This window comes from Lissotriton vulgaris, chromosome 11, assembly GCF_964263255.1.
Source record: "Lissotriton vulgaris chromosome 11, aLisVul1.2, whole genome shotgun sequence".
Lineage (NCBI taxonomy): Eukaryota > Metazoa > Chordata > Amphibia > Caudata > Salamandridae > Lissotriton > Lissotriton vulgaris.
The window spans coordinates 143,781,316-143,801,202 of record NC_141699.1 but is presented as its reverse complement, the minus strand read 5'-3'; the positions used below and the strand labels follow the sequence as shown (position 1 = coordinate 143,801,202).

The 19,887-nt window shown below is 47.8% G+C and overlaps 1 protein-coding gene across 1 annotated transcript in view; it reads left to right on the top strand.

Annotated features, from left to right (window-relative positions):
* The window catches only part of KNTC1 (kinetochore associated 1), a 926,084-nt gene that overhangs the window by 401,605 nt on the left and 504,592 nt on the right, over window positions 1–19,887 (top strand). The window contains exon 36 of the mRNA XM_086942947.1: window positions 13,778–13,875. Within this exon, the coding sequence (XP_086799073.1) occupies window positions 13,778–13,875 (98 nt within the window). The remainder of the gene's footprint in view (window positions 1–13,777; window positions 13,876–19,887) is intronic.

Below are 19,887 nucleotides of genomic sequence, written 5' to 3'. Positions count from 1 at the left end.
AAGAGGGTCCTGGGTCCCCCAGATTAAAGCAAAGAGCCTTAGCTTAGCACGATCTTCATCAGCCCTGTTGGCCTTTACAAAAAGACTGGGAGCCAAACCAATGGAGGCGGTGATTCAAATATATAACAGTAAGTGTGTACCAATTGCCATGTATGGGTCTGCGATTTGGGGCTATGCAGACATGGTAAAAATACAGAGGGTAGAAAATGGTATTATTAGGAACATTTTATCTGTTCCTAATTCCACACCCACCTTCTCTATCCATGAGGAAATAGGTCTACCCTATATCACTGACAAATTAAAACTAGCCCCCCTTCTTTTTTGGGCAAAAACATGGCTGAACCCCGAGCTAACGCTAAATCATGCCATCCTTAAAGACGTTATCGCAAGGGATAATGCCATGAGAATTCCCTGGCTAAAATATATCAAATCTACATTACTTTTGCTGGGGAGACCGTAACTTTTTAACGACCCAACCAACATCAGAAGGGAGGATGTCAGATGGATTAAGCAGGCGTTTTTGGAGAGGGCTTGTATGGATAGAGAAGAGTTGGAATTGAGGAAACCCATGGTAAGGGCACATATAGTTTTAACGACCTCGCCCGCCTTGGAACCATACCTAAAAGTTGTGACTAATCCTCTCCATAGACTCTTACTTACAAAATTTAGGATGAACTTAATCCATTACTCCCTAGGAAATTTCCCTGTGTGGTCAAAACCTGAAGACGGTCCGCCATGTGGATGTGACCAATTTTCAGTTCAAGACACCCTCCACTTTATATTTTTTTGTGGCTTCTATAGTAGTGAAAGGGCAAAATACCTATTCCCTGTCTTGAAAGCGGCGGGTTTTACTCAAATAAGGCCAGCTTTAATTTTCCTCCAAATGTTAGCAGATACTCACACTATGTTTAGTGTTGCTTGCTATTTAACTGCTGCATTTAGATCTAGGAAGAAAAGATTACCCCAGATAGACCTATTTTAATATGAATTTGTTCTTAAATGTAGAATTTTTAACACCTGTAAATAAACTTGTAAATTTTTGTACTTTTGTGTAACAACCTGATGAAATGAAGTTAATAAGTAGAACATTTTTGTAATGAGATCAAGTGATGCTTTTAAAATTGTATTTGTATTGTGCCCTTTTATGATTTTAACAAAAATCGAATAAAGAGTATTTTGACTTTTGACTGACACTAACCTCCTGTTGAGTAAAATCTTCAATACTATCCAGGGCAACACCACCCGGATTACCAGGAGCTTGTTGCAACTTGCGACGAAACACAGGATGAGCAGAAACCTCCGGCAGAGCTCCCGAAGAAGCCCGTCCTTAGATGTAGAAGAACAGTCAGGATAAGACACTTCACCGGAACGGGAAGAACGACCACGGTCGCTAGACATGACATCTTTGTCACAAGAGGCAGATTTACAGTCACGTCCGGAGTGAGAAAACTCGCGCTTGCCACCCTCCATAGCCGAGGAGTCAGAAGCTTTACAATCCCAGATATTACCATCCCACTCGTCATGGTTCCAATCCAGTCCGGCTTTCGCCACGACCAGACGCACTTTCCGTTGAGACACACGACCACGACGATGTTTGTATTTATATCTCGCAATGCGAACTGCAGCCCTTTCGGCTATAGTTTGATAAGTCTCAAGTTTGTCGGCAAGCAATTTATTTTGACACCGCAACAGAGTATGCGCATTCTGCAATTCAACAACCTGTCCTTCCATATCCTTGCATTGCTTTCGCAACTGAACAAACCTCTCATGAAGAATACGGTATGCATGTAGCACAATCCAACCTCTGCGACCCAAAATAGGAAGCTCATCACCCTTCACTACCGGAGCTTTTTGCAAGCAAGAAATCACCTCAGCAGGCTCCGCCTGCTCCAAACAAGAAGTCCAATTCTCGCTCAAACCAGTAGAATCGGCCCACTCACGGGCCAAAGCCTCATAAGGCGTAGACTCCCAGCCGGGAATCTGAAGAGGCAATTTAAAAACAGAGCCTGATTTTTTCGAAAACATTTCGACACACAAAAATTATATACACAATTATTAACAAAGAAAAACACGCACGAGCCGAGCGCAAACCAACAAGATGAAAACAATACAGCGCACACAGGCTTCGTAAACAGTTCGTGACGCCAGATGTAACGACCGGATTTTCCGCTTAGATGGAATCAGCCCCTAGGGGCCCCTCTAACCCAGCCGGAACGTAATCACCTCCCACCTCAGGACGTATTTACAATGGGTATGGACATATATGTACGTACATCTCGTACCTAAGGATGGGGAGATAGCAATAAACATGCATAGGTTTTCTACAATATCCTATTTATACCAACTAGTCTCGCGGCCACTTCGGCCCAGACTAATCTACCCTAGGGCAGGTCTGAATATGTACCCTTACACACTGATTACTATCAGTGCTCACTCAACACACAATCTGGCGTGTCTACACACATGGGTCTGCAGCCCCAGTGCTCTCATTTACACACGGTTCACAATCTGGCGAACCTACACACTGTGTCCCCCCAGTGCTCTCATTTACACACGGTTCACAATCCGGCGAACCTACACACTGTATACCTCCAGTGTTCTCATTAACGCCGTATACTAACGACGATCACTTTCCTATGAATACTTAAGAAGGAAATCTCTCACTTGTCTACTCGGGATAAAACTACAATAATCGAAATCAGTACGACTTTTCAAATTGATATGTATATATGTACCTTCTGCTCTTGACATCAAACATACCCTCCTTCCCTCATTGTTCATTCATTCCTTACCTGATCGGGAATCACATCCGTTCATGCAAACAATGCCTGACTAGAAAGTGCGGTTACCTCGATTGAACAAGAATACAAGGCACATGTCGGTTCACTAAGAACTCTGGGTATTTTATTAGCAGTTAACACAAACACAATACTATGCAATATGTATATATTCTGCAAAGAAAAAGACAAAAGGTTAGAATGAGCGCTCAATATGGGAAAGGGCGGAGGTCACCTGGTTAATATGAAGCCGGGGCTCGGTAGTCATCTAGGTTCCCTTCTCGTCTCTGTGTCTTGGCTCGTCTCGGGGTCACACCTCAGCCGTCACAAGTACACGTCTGCACCGCTAGGCTCAACCTCCTCTGCTTCCCTCCAAGGCACTGGAACCTTGCTCGCTATTAGCTACCGTCTCTCTGGCTTTATGCGTTCCGCGCTATTTCTCCTCCAGTCTTTCTCAAAGATTCTCGGTCTTAGAATATTTCTCGGACTTCAAAATGGCGACTGTCCGCCTCGGAAATAATTAATAGCATAGATGCTAACGGCTTGCTGCCGCCTACGAACTAACTGACTCATTGCCTAACACTTTCGCTAATATCAAAGCCTGTCCCTTCATGGAAAGTTACGGCCAGTAACCTGCCGCCCACCAAATTCTTGTACCTCCCCGTACCAAGGACACGTTCCCAGCCGGCCGGCCTGAAGTTGTGTCTTCGGAGTGGAGAAAAATACAGTCTTTCGATAAGGGCCAGCCTGAACCGGTTCTCTCCAAGCGAACAACACCTTGAAACTAAAACATTACACTTGACCTAGAAAGCCTCTCCAGCTACCGGGCAGAAGGCAAGATGGAGTCTGTCCCGTTTAAGGCCTACAAGGCCCAAAATACGCATAACTCCATGGAAAATATGCTAACACTCTTGCAAAAGGATGGATCATCACTAGCACTTATATATCTATTCCCTAGCTTAAGCTCATAAGCCCTGATCTAAGGAAAAGGGTACGAAAATGCACTACTGTGCCTTATGGATAGGTCCTACTTATAGTCCTCATCCCTATACTATAAAGGTGATAGACTGGAGTCATTCTCCATCATCCTCCCTCTAAAAAGGGCCAGAAAAAGTCGGTTATTACAGCGGCTGACTCTACGGCTTCACACAGAGGTGGTGCCGCTGATTCATCTTCGGACGCTCCCTCTTCTCCAGAGGTTGGGTGCCTCCTGGTGTCATCCTCCCCGGAGACAGGCCACCACGTGGTGTCTTTTTCGCCGGTGTCATCGAAGGGCGGCTACCCGCCATTTCCAAGGCCGAGGTGTTCACCGGAGGAGCGGCAGGTTCCCCATTATTTTGTTCCTTCTGACTTCCAGGTCTGGCCTTTGCCCGCCCGCTTGCTTCGGGGATGGCTTCCTTAGTTTGCAGCCGTCACCCATGGAGGAGCTGCTTTCTCCACTGCGAGGCCCTATGGAGGCCCATGCAGTGTCCACAGCCGTGGGTATCCTGCGCATGGGTGACCCGCTTGCTCATTTCCCGGAGGACCATCTCTTGGAGGTTCTCCACCAGGGCTCCGGTGGGAGGGAGCTGTTGCTTCCCTTTGAGGGTTTGCTCCTTTCCTCCCTGATGGGGGCTTGGTGGCTCCCCCGCCTTAGGGGATCCGGTGTCCCAACACCTTCTGCACCGGCATCTTTCGGTGCTGCGTGTCCCGGCATGTCTTTCCCTCCACCCCTCTGCCTCAAGTTTAATTTTGCAGACTGTTTTTCCTTCCTTGCTGCCACTGTTGACTCCGCCATCCCGGGAGGCCGCTGGCTGGACTCTTGCGGTCGCAACATGTTCGCCTCGACCAGCGCTGCCCTGCGGTCCCTTAACACCTTATGTGTGTTGGCTCGGCCCTCCTCTTGTTTGTGGGACTTGGCTGAGTCCTTGGGGTCCGCAGGTTCCCAGGAGACTGTTCAGGTGGAATCACGGCATCATGCGTCAGATGGCCGGGAGCTATCAATGTATATTCTCCGCTCCATGCTGGGCCAGCCATGGTTTCCTCAGTCGCCCTCAGTCGCCATGCTTGGCTTCGGGACGGCGTATTCCCTGAAAACATTCGGGAGCGGCTTATTGATCTTCCGTTTAATGGCAGCCTGTTCTTCCATGCCCCGGCCGACTCCGCCATCCAAAGGTTCCTGGCAGGGCTCCATCCTCCTTCTCCACCTTATCCTCCTCCTCCTCCTCCTCCTTTCCCTCCTTAGTGACTGCTGAGTTGAGCTGGTTCTGGAACTTCTTTGGGCTGGTTGCCCTTGATGTGGGGTGTGTTTCTGGCCATTCGAGTCCTCCTTGCTGGGACTTTGGCGTTGTTGGCTGCTTGACGGCCCTTTGTTGACTGTGTGTGTTTTGCTGGCATTATCTGCACAGAATTGGCCCTGAGATTAGGCCTTCAGTTTTTCTCTTAGGCTGCCTGACAAGCCTTCCGCTGGGGGATTTTTCCCCGTGGTTTTTTAGTTTTTCCTCTGCTGCGGAAGTTCTTCCAAAGAGGGTTCCTGTGTCTTGGGGCTTAACGGACCTTATGTTGGGTAGTGGCAGCTGTTATATGGCTTGCGCTCTGCAGGGGAGTTCTGGTAGCCTTTGGGTGCCTGTTCTCCATGGCGTTTTTGTATGTTGCTTTGCTTCTTGAGGTCGTGTGCGCGGCCCTTCGTGGTCGTGTGTCCGGCCATTTCCTCACCTTCCTGCTCCTGTCCTACTTCTGTGCTCTTCCTTGTCAGGTGTCGCCCACCGGGTCTTCCCGAAGCCCGGGCTGTTTTTTCTTGCTTCTAGCGGCTTATGTCTGTTGGCGCCGCTCTGACTGGCCTGTTGCCTTCTATCCTGGGTGGGCTCGCCTTCTTTTCCCTCGTTTCCTTGTGCCCTCTGAGCTTCTTCCCTTGGCTTTGGATGGAAGCTTTGTTGCCTTGGAGGGGTGTGGGGCACTTGGCCTCTCTGGCCTTGCCCTTGGTTCCTCTGTTGAGTGGGAGGGCCTCTTCTTTCTTCTTCCTCCATCCCTCTTGGGGTTGGTGGTGTTCTGCTTGTGGGGTCTTCTCTTGCCTGGGAGAGACCAGGTTACTTGACCCTCTGTCCTGTCCAGACTGGTGGGGTCCTTTCGCAGACCCTCCTTCCCCATGGCTATTGCTAGGGTATCTATTCTGTGTGGTCAGGTATCTGCGGCTAGTAGTCTCTTTCAGATGTACGAGTTACTTACCTTCGGTAACGTTGTATCTGGTAGAGACGATTCTAGCCAGAGATTCCTTAATGGCCTGTCTTTCTTCCCTGTTCTGCGAGGACCCTTGGGTTGGTCTCGGCATTCACGTCCCGTGGGGGGGCTGTGTCTCCTGTGAGGGCATACTTTCACTCTTGGCGGGTTGCTCCGTCTTGTTGCTGTTCCTTCCTACTCTTTGGTTTTCTGGAGGATGGGGTTATAGGGCTCCTGTGCCAGCTACTCTGTCTGCTCCAAGGTTGGGGGGGGGGTTGCCTTTAATCTCTGCCCTCTCCTCCCTTCCTCTTGCTGCTAGGGATCCTAGCCCCTCTGCTGTTCTCTGTGTTGGGGTCATCTGGCCATGCCTTGCCCTTGGGGGATGGTTGCCCTCTATACTGGGGTGGCTTGGAGTGTTGTTGTTCCTGTCTGTCTTGGGGCTGGCTCCTCTTCCCTGTTTTCGGGTGGGGGTTGTAGGCCTGCTGCAGATGTCATGACTTTTACATATGTTCCCATATCTTGGGGGGGGGGTTCAGGGTGGGGGGGGGGCTAAGGCTGTTCACATACTGGTAGGGTGGCTGCTCAGGGCTCTGCTCTGTTCTTTATTCTGCAGTGTTGCACTGCTCCTTATGGTGTCACTTGTCTCCATTCCTTTTTTTTGTTTCTACTGTTTCGCACACTTTTCCCATACTCCCACAGTTTTGCCTGGTGGCTCCGCGTTGCGGCGCGGAAAAGTTCTCTGAAGAAAACTGACGTAGGCACTCCAGGTTGGGCTTATGTGACCTCGCTGATGTCACATACGCGGACGACACCTAGGCGGAGTCGCCTGGTGTCTCCCTGGCTCGCAGGGATGCTGTGGCAAAAAGTTTCCAGATCCAGTCTCGCGCCTGGGGATAATTCTCTGTGAAGGAATCTGCGGCTATAATAGTCTCTACCAGATACAACGTTACAGAAGGTAAGTAACTCGTACAACAGAAACATTGTAAGGAAATATCCCTTTTTTTGTATGGTCACCCCCTGGGTTTTCAACTCCGAGGGCTATTAACCAGATCTCCGTGCAAGTTCCCTGGCCCTAAAGTGTATATCTTATTGGCTGTACCAAAGTGGAAATGGATAACTTACTTGTAAGTCCTTAGTAGATGGTAACATGTACGTTAGAGGAATATCCTGGAGGTCCCCCAGCCCGCCATCGCGGACTGGTGGATCAGTCGTACACTGCTAGCCCGACTGAGCTATTAAAAGCAATTGCAAAGCCACCACTTCCACATAAAATGTGTGTAAGTCAGCCCAACAGCAGGCCTACCAAGTTCTAAAGGCAGGGTGCAATATATGACACAGGCAGGACATGTACTTTACATACCCTGACAGTAATACATGTAAAACTACAGTTTTTACTGTTGAAAGACTTGGTCACCCAGTTGGTGAGTATAGGGTTACACTCTGACCCCTCAGCAGTGCCAATTTGGTCAGGTAAATCCACATATACTGTATGCCCCAGTGATTCTTTATTTTTTTACATCCAGAAAGGATTTACGGAGGAGTTGTACCTTGACTGTGTAATCAGGAAATAGCATAACTTTGGTGTCCGCAAACCAGATATCTGGGAGGCGAAGAGCGTTCCTCAGGATCGTGTCTTTGTCTACAAAGTTTAGCACCTGGATGATGACCGGTCTGGGCAGAGTCCCTGGAGGGGGCCTCTGGCCAGCGCTAGGTGGTCTCTTTCTAATGTGAAGCCTAAGGAAATATCTGTGTCCAATATCCATAGTTTGAACCAGTTAGTAACTGTTCTGGGCGTAGGCCCTCTGGAAAACCCACCAGTTGCAGATTGTTCCTGCGCTGCCCGCCCTCCGCAACCTCAACTTAAAGTTCAAGGTATAGCCGTCCGCTCCTGCAGCCTGATCTCTTTGCTGGATGTGCCTGCTACATCCTCCAGGTAGGAGACCGGTCACTCTCCCTCTGTAGTACGGGCAGCCAGGTTACATAGGTCCTGGCAGAGGAGGGACACCTCCACCCCCAACTCCTCCAATTTTGTCATTCAGATCCTTTTGACATTCTTTTAGCCTTTTGAGACTTACGACTGGAGAAAGCACTTTTTTGTGCCTGGGGTGGGGGAAGGGCACTGTGTGCCCCATCTCCTCTTCCATCCACCAGTCCTGCTGAGGTCGTTGGCTTGGTGTATTTGTCAATCCGCTCCTGCCCTGTGGCTGCCTTGTCCTTCACCATCCTGATGGGTCGGAGTACCACCACCCATACCGTGCTATCAAACCGCCACCACTTTCTGGTCAGTCTGGATCAGCATCTTCAGGTAATCAGAATGTATTTGCTCTCACTGGGCGGAAAGCACTGCTGCAGCGGCAGCTATCCTCCATGGAGGGCTCCTAAAAAAAAAAAAGCCCAGGTTCCAAGGGTCAGTCAGCCAAGCACCCCAACAGCCAGGGATGCAATAAAAAGGTATCTCTGCCCTGAGTCCCTTACCATGGACCCGATTCCGTGTCTCACCAAATGGAGACCCCCCCACTCCTCCAATCCCCCCTCCTCCAGAGCTCACCTCCCGGATTTGAGGCTCGCTGGCACACCTTCATCTGGGTTTCACTGCTCCTTCCCTCCGAGACTCAGCAGGAGAGAGCAGGGTCCGCATTACAGATCTAGCCGCTGGTTACACCTCTCGTGGGTTGATGCAACGGCGGCAGCGCCCGTGTCCAGCAACCCGGGGCGAAGGAGAGAGCTCCCACCCCTCCCCAAGATGATCTGCTCTTGCTCCCCAGGACCAGCTCAGAAAACACAAGGCAGCCTTGGGGTGTGGAGGAACTTAGAAATGAGTCACCACTCCTGCCCGTCCGCACCATTCCTCTCTGGTCTCTCATGGCTTTTGGTCCACTGCTGCGTGGGTGTTGGCGCTTTACAGAATCTAGTGTTACAGGAGCCCCACCGCTGGTGTTGACACGGCTCTGGGCTGCTTCTCCACTGAAAGCTGGTCTGCCAAGGCCCTGCGGAGCTGTCGACCTGGGCCTTCACAGGCATGCACCAGCCCTCAGAGCAGGGGGATCCTCAGCGGCGCATAAAGGGAGTGACAAGGGGGAAAAGGATGAAAGGTGGACGGCTGCTTGTTTCAAGAGTGCTATCTGGACGGATAATGCAGGATTCTTTAGGCCGCCTCTGAGCTCACTTAAAGTGCGGCTGCCATCGTACGCTACCAGCTCTTCTGCCCAGGCCCTATGAAGCTCACAACACTGTGGACCTGGGCCATGATGGGCGTGTGCCAGCCCTCAGAGCAGGGGAATCCTCAGCGGCGAATAAAGGGAGTAACGAGGAGAAACAAGCATTGGTAATGCATTGGTTTTACCTATTTAATGAGTGGAGAAGTGTGGCTCACTGGTTAGAGGAGGCAGACCTGGAAGCAGAGGTCAGCCCAGGACCAGGGTTCAATTCCCGGCTCGGCGGGGTCTTGAGTCCTAAAATGTCCACGGACTCAACAATTCTCGCTCCGGTGCCTACTCGATTCATGGGTTCACACTCTGCGACTCTGGGCAATAGCTTGCTTAATCTCCACAACGGCCCCTCGCGGCGGGATGCCTGGCTTTCACCTTGTGGATACCCTGCCGGGGCTATCTCACAGGTGAATACCAGGACGGGTTCCCTAAGCAAGCGCTTAGATGCTGGGTCGGCGATTTGCGCTATATAAATACATGTACATTTACATTTAATGAATAAAGAGCTGTTTTAATCAATCATTATCCGGCAGAAGGAAAGAGGTTCCTGGCAGTTAATATTGGAGTGGAGTGGATGTGATGCAGCGGCTAGAGCTTCTGACTCGAGAGTTGGGGATCCCGGTTCGAGTCTCAGTGGCTCTGCAAAGCATCCTGTGATTCTATGCAAATCACTTTATTTCTCCGGGTGATACATTGTTATATAAATATGTTGCAGGAGTGAAAGGCAAAACTATATGAAAATATAGTTCCACCAAAGCGGATGTTAACAGTATTTGGGCGGTGGGAAACTGATATGAGAAGCAGACGAGGAACAACCATTTTGGTAAATGCAAGAAAATATGCTACAGCCAATAGAAATGGAGGAAAGGTGGGTGGCACGCACAGGAACCAGTGAGAAGTCAGGAAAGAGGAGGGGACTACAAGTCTCTTAAGTTAATATTAAAAACAATTGATTTCTGTGCAGGCAAAGCCTAAAACGGATGAAAGGTGGATGGCTGCTTGTTTTAAGAGGGCCGGCCGGCCAGATAATGGGCGATTCTTAAGGCCGGCTCGGAGCTCGCTTAAAGTGCGGCTGCGATCTTATGCCAACAGCCCACACCTCTTCTCCTCCTACCCCCAATTGGCAGATTTTAAACACACAGGGAGGTTGGACACATTTGTGTGTATGAAGCCACAATGCTATATACCCTTGTTTTCTCTGTATGCTTTTGCCACACTGAAGAATTCAGCTATTTTTCACTGATTTAAGAAGGCTGGCGCTACAATTCTGTTTGTAAGCAATGTGTCTGCACAGAGCATTCTCTCCTTATTTTTGGTCCCCTTGTTGTTTTCAATAGTTATCTTCTGGAAAATGCTCTTTGGCTTATAATTTTTATTCATATAAACTGATTTGTACAAAACACCTCGCGGGACCAGCAAACCCACTATCCAGTTTCCATGGCCAACGCTTTCACAGGGTGGGGGGAGCAGCCTGAGTTATTTGCCCCAGGCCCCACTATCACTTCAGAATGGGTTTATACACTTAACCTGATTTAATGATCTAATCATCCAGAAGATAAGGTCAACCAGTACTAGATGGAACCATATTCTGGTGCAGAATATGTCCCAAGACATGGTTTTCCTTTTGAACGTGGTCCGTGTGTAGTAGCGAGGGACCTCGCATGTCGTTAGGGACCCGGGCACCACAAAATCTCCTGACCGACCTGATCATGGAGGTGACTGACACTGCAGTCTTTTTCTCAAAATCTTTCATCTTGTATGTACTTTCCCCTTTCTGCGGACCATCACAAATTTACTTCTATGCGAACAGTGGGGATTAGCTTTTTCATTTAACATGTTGCTCTGCTTGTGAAGAGATGGCTGCAACACTGCATTGGGCTCAGTTTTTTTTTACCAAAGTCCCAGCTCCCGCTGCATGGATTCCAACTTTGTCTTTAGAACTCACTGTAATAAAAGCAAACCCGCAGATCGAGTGACTCCCGTAGAATCTGGCAGTTGCTTTACTCTTTGTTTTGGGTATGTCCCTGCTGGGCTTAAAATAATCCTTTAATCACCTGTTTTTTATTCATTCCAATCAACTAAAACACCCTAATCTTTGGATCTACTGTTCTTGACGTTTTTTTCTATGAAAGACAGACCTTTATTTTTCTAACTAACTGGTTGGACAACTTTTTGGTGGGTCAAAGTATTTGTAGTATTTCTTAATCCATTGTGCAGTATTTGTTTACAAATTGTATTTTGTTTTGTGATATAGGACGTTTGTTCCATTGGAAATGTAGAATACAATTTAAAACATTCTTCCATAAGTATGTGGAATGTTCTAATAAATTATAGCTCCTTCTCTTTTGGACCACACCAGTTGTAAAAGGCCTTCTTTATTGTTTTGGGCCCTTGCGTGCGGGTAGGGCCTTGAAGTCTGCTTCATGGTCTTTAACAGCCATTATAGCAGCGGGTGATAATGCTATATTATAACATTTCTGCATCTGTCTCTGCAGTGGTTAACAGCCCACTCCCTCATGCTAGATCTTCACCAGTGTCTTGGGCTCAGAACTTTAAGAGTGGTGGATCTTGCCAGTACTCTGCACTGGTAGTAATAAAAATGGACATTAAAGTGGGCCTCTTCGGGCCCTATATTAATGTCATTTAATGTATAAGCAGTGTTATTTTTCTATTCCTGATCTTTTTGGTAATGTGATTGGCATTTATTTTAGAGTAATTTAGAAAATCTAAAATCTCAATTGCTCTGCATATGTCATCACAAAGCAGTGCTCATCATTGTTAACCAAGTTCCTACAGGCCAAAGTAGACATCTTTATAATCCAAAGAGAGGGGCTCGTTGTTACCCAAAGGGAAATTGAGCACCAATATACTATCAAGTAAAGAAAAGTATTTTCCCTATGGGAGATCAAGTTATCTCAGATCCAAACGGAATTCAGAGACCTATCTCACTCAGTCTGCATCACTCACTCAACTCTCAATCTTTGGCTCGGGGAACACTCACCAGAAGGAAAAAACAATATTTATATAAAAATATACAGTTTATTTCAATAAACATGAATTCTTATGCAATTCTGATTAAAAACATATACATTGTACAATAAAAACCACCTAATGTGGAAATGGAGAAAGAATGGGAAAAGACACTAGTATTTGTCTTAATCTTGTCACTTCGGAACCCCTGTTTGACAACACTTTGAGGAATTATCTTTACTTATAACCAAAATGTTTGTTGGCAACTCCGAATTTGACTCTTTATAAATGCGTCGACGCGTTTCGGAAGCCTTGAATGATTATGGCCCCCTTCCTCAGGACAGTATCTATGATTTTCTCCACACACTGTATATCACCAATGCAGTTACATCTTGGTGGGTTGAATCCGTTATTTTTCTATATGGGGTCGTATTTAAATTTTCACGATTTCCCAAACTCCTCAATATAAGAGGAACCGATGGAAATTTTCAATTACGGTGTCATTCAAGTTTGTGCATTCATTTTCAGTTTTCCCATCGAGATCCTCAAAAGTTTTTCTTGTATAACAAAGATTTTTTCTTTTCAAAATAGAGATGAATGACCTTCCTGTCTCCGGTTCTGTTTTAGATGGAAGATCTTTGTATATTAAATGTCTTGGTGCACCCGGGTAGTTTACGCTCGTGGCTTATTAAATTTGACGGCACATATTCCCGGAATGCTTCGTCGGCGTCTGTAAGATCACCGCTTATATTGTCTGATACTGTCCTGAGGAAGGGGGCCATAATCATTCAAGGCTTCCGAAACGCGTCGACGCATTTATAAAGAGTCAAATTCGGAGTTGCCAACAAACATTTTGGTTATAAGGAAAGATAATTCCTCCCAGTGTTGTCAAATAGGGGTTCCGAAGTGACAAGATTAAGACAAATACTAGTGTCTTTTCCCATTCTTTCTCCATTTCCACATTAGGTGGTTTTTATTGTACATGTTTATAATCAGAATTGCATAAGAATTCATATGCTTTTTATTGAAATAACTGTATATTTTTATATAACTATTGTTTTTTCCTTCTGGTGAATGTTCCCCGAGCCAAAGATTGAGAGTTGAGTGAGTGATGCAGACTGAGTGAGATAGGTCTCTGAATTCCGTTTGGATCTGAGATAACTTGATCTCCCATAGGGAAAATACTTTTCTTTACTCAAAGTAGACATCTTGCCAAACTGATGCGATCTAACTTCATATATAGAAGTTAATATATAACACAGTGCCCTCATTTTAGCAACATGCGTTTGATGAAATGTTAAATCTGTGTTATTGAAGTGTACACACTAACCCAACAAGCTACCTTACCTATAGTAAAGCACAAGGAATTAATGCAGCCTTTCTGGAGAGTGCATGTATGCCAATTGTTGTTACGATTCCAAGGGGAGGAAGGTACTCAGCTCAACCTTCCATCATTCCGAGGTTGATTAAAAAAGCATGCTGTTAATTTGTCTAATATTAATACCTGTTATCTACTACGCTTGTAAATGAAACAAAAAACCTCTGTTAGTGCTGCACCAAAAAGAATTTAAGTGGATTTTTAAAATACAGTGTAAATAAGCTAACTTATTACTCTATTTTTCACAGATCTGTTACTGGATTCATTGCAACTCTGTCAACACACACAACCTGCTGTAGAATATTACAAACAATGTCAAATTGAGGACTATGGCTTTATTTCAAAGGTAATATGAAGTATATTTATATTAAGTTAAGCAAAAATCTTTATTCTTAGGAAAATGTACCTCCTACAGCGGTCTTTGTATGTGGTGTGCATAGTCTCCTCTTAAGCACCAGCACGATTACAAAAAGTTCAACTTTGTGGTAAATACTCGAGAATACATCTAAAATTGGAATTCCCCCATCCTGCTTCCCTGGGGCTCTGTAATTGTTTTGATCTCTGCTCAGTTTAAAAAAAATATTTTCAAATGTTTGATTCTGAGGCCAGGACAGAAATGCGATGCTCTGGTTGGATCACATAGTGCCCCTTGAAGTGCCATGTGATCAGGAACTTTTTCAAGATGGCCAAACTGTAAGTAGCTTTGTATTTACCTCCTCCAAGTCAATCAAATATTCTCCACATGAATCCCTATTCAACAATATGGGGTTGACTAAGTGCAAGGAGTTTGCAGTGTTTTTCACATTGTGCCGCAAACCTCACTTCTCATGAGTTTGTCTCTTATTTGCCCTCATGTTAGCAGAGGCTTGTGTCCTGGCTCCCAGTTCTCTAGTTGAACTGAGAAGAGTCCAGCTATTCGGCAGAGGCTCATGGGTAATGAGGTCTGAGATGGTAATGAGTGGCTTTAAGCTGGGCTGCTGGCTTAACCCCTTCGGTGCTCATGACGGAACGGTTCCGTCATGAGCGTCGGTTGGCCTGTGCTCATGACGGAACCGTTCCGTCATGAGTCCATAGGTTCTTTAGAACCTTCAGCACCGCAGCGGAATTCGCGCAGCACTGAAGGGGTTAACAACAGAGCTCTGGGGTGACATCAACCCTTTTCCATGCTTTGAGCCCAATCCCCAACTGTGTCCCGAAGGCCTTTTCCGATCCCAGCTTTGGAACTCTGCTGGGTAGAGCAGTGGCGCATCAACATGTGTTTTGTGTGTCTATCTTTCTGAGACGTGTATTCTTTTATTTGGACCACTCAATAACTGCTCATGTACACGCCATGTTCAGCCCGGTGGAAATTGTCTCCATTTCGCTGGCTTGACCATGCCACATTCGCTTCCATTTTAGGGCTGCAGTGGAGGGTGACCCTCCTGGTGGAGTAGGAACTTTTGGGGGTATCTTGGTCTTTCCTCTTTGGCTGGTGACTAGGCCTATCTGGAGCTTTGCCTCTCCAAGGACTTTCTGTTGCAGGCCATTCAAATACATACCACAACAGCTGGAACTCGAGCGACCTTGACTCTAAATCAGTCATACTTCTTTCAGATATGTCTAGCACAGTTCGAAATTGCAGCGGCCATCATGGATAGAGCTACATCTGCTCACATTTTCGGTCTTCTTCAAGATCCTAGACAGGCGATTGTACCAATAAATCTCTCGGAATCCACTACAATCATTATTTATATCTTCCGCAGGCTTATGCAATCAAGGACATTTAAAGTTGCCCTCCACCTTAAAGTGACAGGTTGTCTGCTGCGTTCCTCTGCTCGTCAACAGTGCCTCACTGTCTCCCTCTGAGTCCACTGATGAACCCCAGAGTAGCGTGCCCTATTGTTGAATAGGAGTTCAATGTTCCAGGTGTACTGGTTTTAGAATGTAAGGTGTGCTGGACATTTTAAAGAGAACTTATTTGAGCAACAGACTGTCGTTCACCAGGGCAGCCAAGTAAGACTTTATCTCACCCCCACTTTAGTGTCCTCTCTGCAAATTTGGACAATTGGAGGTCATGACATTAACTCCCATATACAGGGTTTGTCAGGCAGTTCACGCCTTAATGCCACAACCGCAGTTGTAACCGGTGGTGCGTGTAAGGCACCAGGCAAAGCATGTTGAGATCTATATTGGTTACTGTAAGTGCAATGTTGCAGCAACTAGGAGTGAGTTAGAAAATTCTACCTGGTGGGTGCTTTTGGTTAGCTTTGCTCCTTAGTTACAGTTCAGGTGACGCTGGCTAACGGGCAAACCGTGAAGTATTCGGCAATGATTGCATTCGCACAGTCAACCATACTCATTAAGAGAAAACACTGGTGTGCGGATGCAACGCATACTCAAAGGTAAAGAGTGATGCAAGCATTCATGAATGAGAGGTTAGGAGTAAGTTACCAAATGTGGTGCCTGTTTGTTCTGTTTACAGTTATTGAGAAACAGGATTACCTTACTGGAATTTTTCACTTACTTTGGTATTTAAGGGGGACCTACATGGTTAAAGCTCTAACATAACACAAGTGGAGTGTTTTCTTTTTTTGGGTTACCTTATTTTCTCATATGTTCCGTATAGACCATTGTCGTTTTCCCTATGCTAGCATGAGCATTTAGCAGACTGTCCCCTTCTTTGCGCACGTTACTCTATGAACATATTTTGCCTTGTCCCACACTGTACTTTCACACAAACTCTGCAGTTTTTTTGTTCTGTTCCTTCCTGGGATTTCGTCTGAACACTGTAATCTGATAGACATCTAACCGCAGATTCCTTAACTGAGAATATCCCCAGGTGTCAGACTGGATCTGGAATTTTTTTGCAGCAGCACCTCTGCGCGCTGGGGGACGGGGGCCACACGACCCCACCCTGACGTCCACGTACGTGACATCAGCGAGGTCATATAAATCCCTCCCGGTGCGCTGACGTCTGTTTCCTTCTTTTCTGCGTGTAACGCGTATCCGGAGTGAGCAGTTCCTCTGGCCTGTTTTCAGGCCTCCTATTTGACGCTTTGCATTAGGAACATTGTACGATGCATTCGGGCTTTAAAACTTGTAATTCCTGTTTGTGGCAGATGTCCGCGACGTACCCGCATCTTATTTGTATGTGGTGTCTGATCGAGCACCATGACTCTACGGACTGCGAAGCCTGCCAACACCTGAAGCCGAAGTCTCGGCGGGAGCTCAGTATGAAGCTTCTCTCAGCACAACTGTCCCGGTCGGAGTAGTCTCGCCCACCCGACCTTTTCCTCACCGGCAGGTCTCTCTACTGTCCGGTTCCGCCGGCGATCGCTGCTTGGTAAGTCAAGGCGCTTGTCGCCGAAGTCTTAGACCTCCTCTTCTTCTGTTGTCAGGGGCACTGGTTCGCGGAACGTTCCGGACGTGCGCCCCTGACAGTAACCCCCCCCCCCACCACCACTATCCGCCCTTTCCGGCTATGGGGGCGCCTCGAGCCAGATGAAGGCATATGCCGCGGCTCTGCATGCCTCCCGTGGGTCCTCTCCCGTTCCTGGGCCGTCCTTGGGGCCTCCGCTTCTTGTGGGATCTCCGACTGACTCGCCAGCGGGTTTGCCCCCGGCGCCAGTTGAGCCTTTGCCCCTCAGGAACGTCGGAGGGAGATGTGGTGTCAGGGCTGGGCCCAGCTGGGTCCCCCTCTATGACCCACAGCACCTCTGCAACACCGCATAGCCCTGCTGGGCTCCCTGTGGCGCCCCAGGGGGTTGCCGGTGCTCATAGCACTGCCTTGAGCACACCCCGGGCTTCCGGGCAGGCTGCCGCCTGTCCGGAGCCGGGGTCGGTGCCGTTCCAGCGCCTGAGGCTTGCCTCCCCGGCTCAGCCTCTGTTTCTTTTTCCGGAGTCGTAGCCTGTCCTGGATGAGGCGGAGTCGGCGCCGAGGTGGTACCGAAAGCTTGCCTCGCCGGCTCCGGCGTCTTCTCCTTAGGAAGGGGAGCTTGTCATAGTTCTGGCGCCGACTCTATGCCGGATGCAGCCCAGTCTGCACCTGACAAGGCACAATCAGCGCCCACACGTGTTTTTTTAGTGCTGTGTCGACGCAGAGTTGTAGGCTCTTCTCTAGAGGCCTCTGGAGAGAGTTCGGTGCCGCCCTCTCGCTCGGAGTCACCGGAGGTATTGGTGCCAGTGCCTCCCCTTGAAATTTGTGGAGCCTCATCAGGAACTCCCATCAGGATCCTCATTCTTCAATGGGACTCCCTTACATGGGGCATTGGTCACACCCTCAGTGTCTTTGGAGGGTCATCCTACAACCCTCACAAACTGATGAGCTGTTGACCCCTCGGCGGAGGGCTACCGTGGCCGGTGTGGCTTTTTTGAGAGTGGTCTCATAGGCCACCCGCATTTTAAATATGCAACCCCCTTCTGCCCCTTTATCTGTAGACCCCTTTTTTGAGGTCCTTCACCGTGGGTCCGGGAATGTGGAGCCGCTTCTGCCTTTTGAGGCTTCCCTTTATGATGCCCTTTTGGGTACCTGGGTCCGGCCTGCTTCAGGTGACCCAGTGGCTCGTTCAGTTTTTCACCACCACTGTCCTGCTCCACATGATCCTGTTTGTCTTTTTGCGCATCCTGATGCGCAGGGGTTTGTGTTACAGACTGCCTTTCCTTCCCTGCCCCTTCTAACGCTTCCTCCCTCTCTGGAGTCCAGATGGCTTGAGTCATGGGGAAGGAACATCTTTGCATCCACTAGTGCTGCCCTACGGTCCTTAAATACAGTGTGTGTCTTGGCTCGGGCTACCTCTGCCCTGTGGGACTCTGCAGAGTCTTTGCTTTCTGCCACCTCTGAAGGTGCTCGCGTCGATCTCCTTCACCTCCTCAGGGATGGCCGCGACCTTGCCAAATTCACAATCTGCTCAGCCTTAGATACTGCAGATTCTTTTGGCCGAGCTATGGCGGGATCTGTTGCCTTAATGGGATCTGTTGCCTTAATGCGTCACGCTTTGTTGCGAGATAGCGTCTTCCTGAAATTTCAGGGAAGCGACTGGTTGACTTACCCTTTGATGGGGTTTTGCTGTTTGATGCTCACACCAAGTTGGTGGTTCACCAGCATCTTGCGGACTTTCGTCTTCCCACTTAGGTCTTATTAGGCTTCTCTTCCATGGTGGTACTTTTTCATTTCGCATCCTTTAGATGCACACTGTGTTTAATATGGGTAGTGAGCCTTATGTCTTCCTTTTTCTGTAGTCAAGTGTGATTATCCTTTTATTGGCATCCCTTGGAAGGAGCTGAAGACCGTGCTCTTCACCAAGTAATCATCGTGACTGTAGCGTGTCTGCCTTTGGGTTTTTTTGGTTTGTCAGGCCTCTTTGCTAAAGCGCCGGGACACCCTTTCTGGGTAGCCGTGCGCTCAAAAAGTACGGCTATAACATAACATAACATGCGTTTTGCTTTGAGCTGCCTGATGGCCTGCTGTGGCCGTGTTCCACAGGTTGCTGTATCTGGTCCTCTGACTGGGGTATTGAGCTGATGGTTCAGCTCGGTAATGTCTTACGGCTCAGAAATCATGTTCCCAGGTTCAGTTCTTTACTGTGCTCCTTTGGCTTGCCTTATTGCCCTAAGAGGTGTTCCCCGAAGTTTGGGGTATGCATACTCCATGTGGGGGTACTTGTATGCTATTTTATAGCTTTGCCTGGAGATCCTGTGTACTCCATGCATCGCCTAGTGGTCCGTTGTACAATGTTGTATGTTTTTTCCTGGTGCCATCTGCTTACTCCATGGTCATCCACCTCCTTTGGGAGGTTTCATGGTGTCCTCTTCAAAAACGGTTCCTACCTCCCCTTACTGTACTAGGTATGATCCGGTATGGACATGTTCATGCTCCTGGCTAGTTCTATCTGTACATAATTTTATATTTATACATTTCTGTTTTCATGCCGGTTGCCTTGGTATTCCTCTTCCTACGTCGCCACCTCTTTTCGAGTCTGCGAGGTCTGGGCCAATCTCCATGTATGGGGAAGCTTTTCTGAGTTGTTGCAAGTTTCTCATAGGTTACTCCTTACGTCTGCTTTCTGGGGTGATTTCCCAATTTGCCATATGCTCCCTTTTGGGGTTGACACAGTACGTGTCTTTTCTTGGGTGTTAGTCTCGGATTCTGAGACTCTTCCCACCATTCGTTCAACTTGGCGTTTTTGGCCACTTCCCGGGACAGCTCTTCTGATGGCAGTGTTCCTTGACTACTGCCTGCAAGTCTATATTGTGGTTGTTTCTCACTTTGGCTTCATACTGCCCGGTTGGTTACTCTTATGATTTTTGTGTAAGCCACTGTAAGGTCTAAGGCCAATTCTTGCTGCATGTTTCTACCTGCTTCAGCGGGTTTAGAATTCAT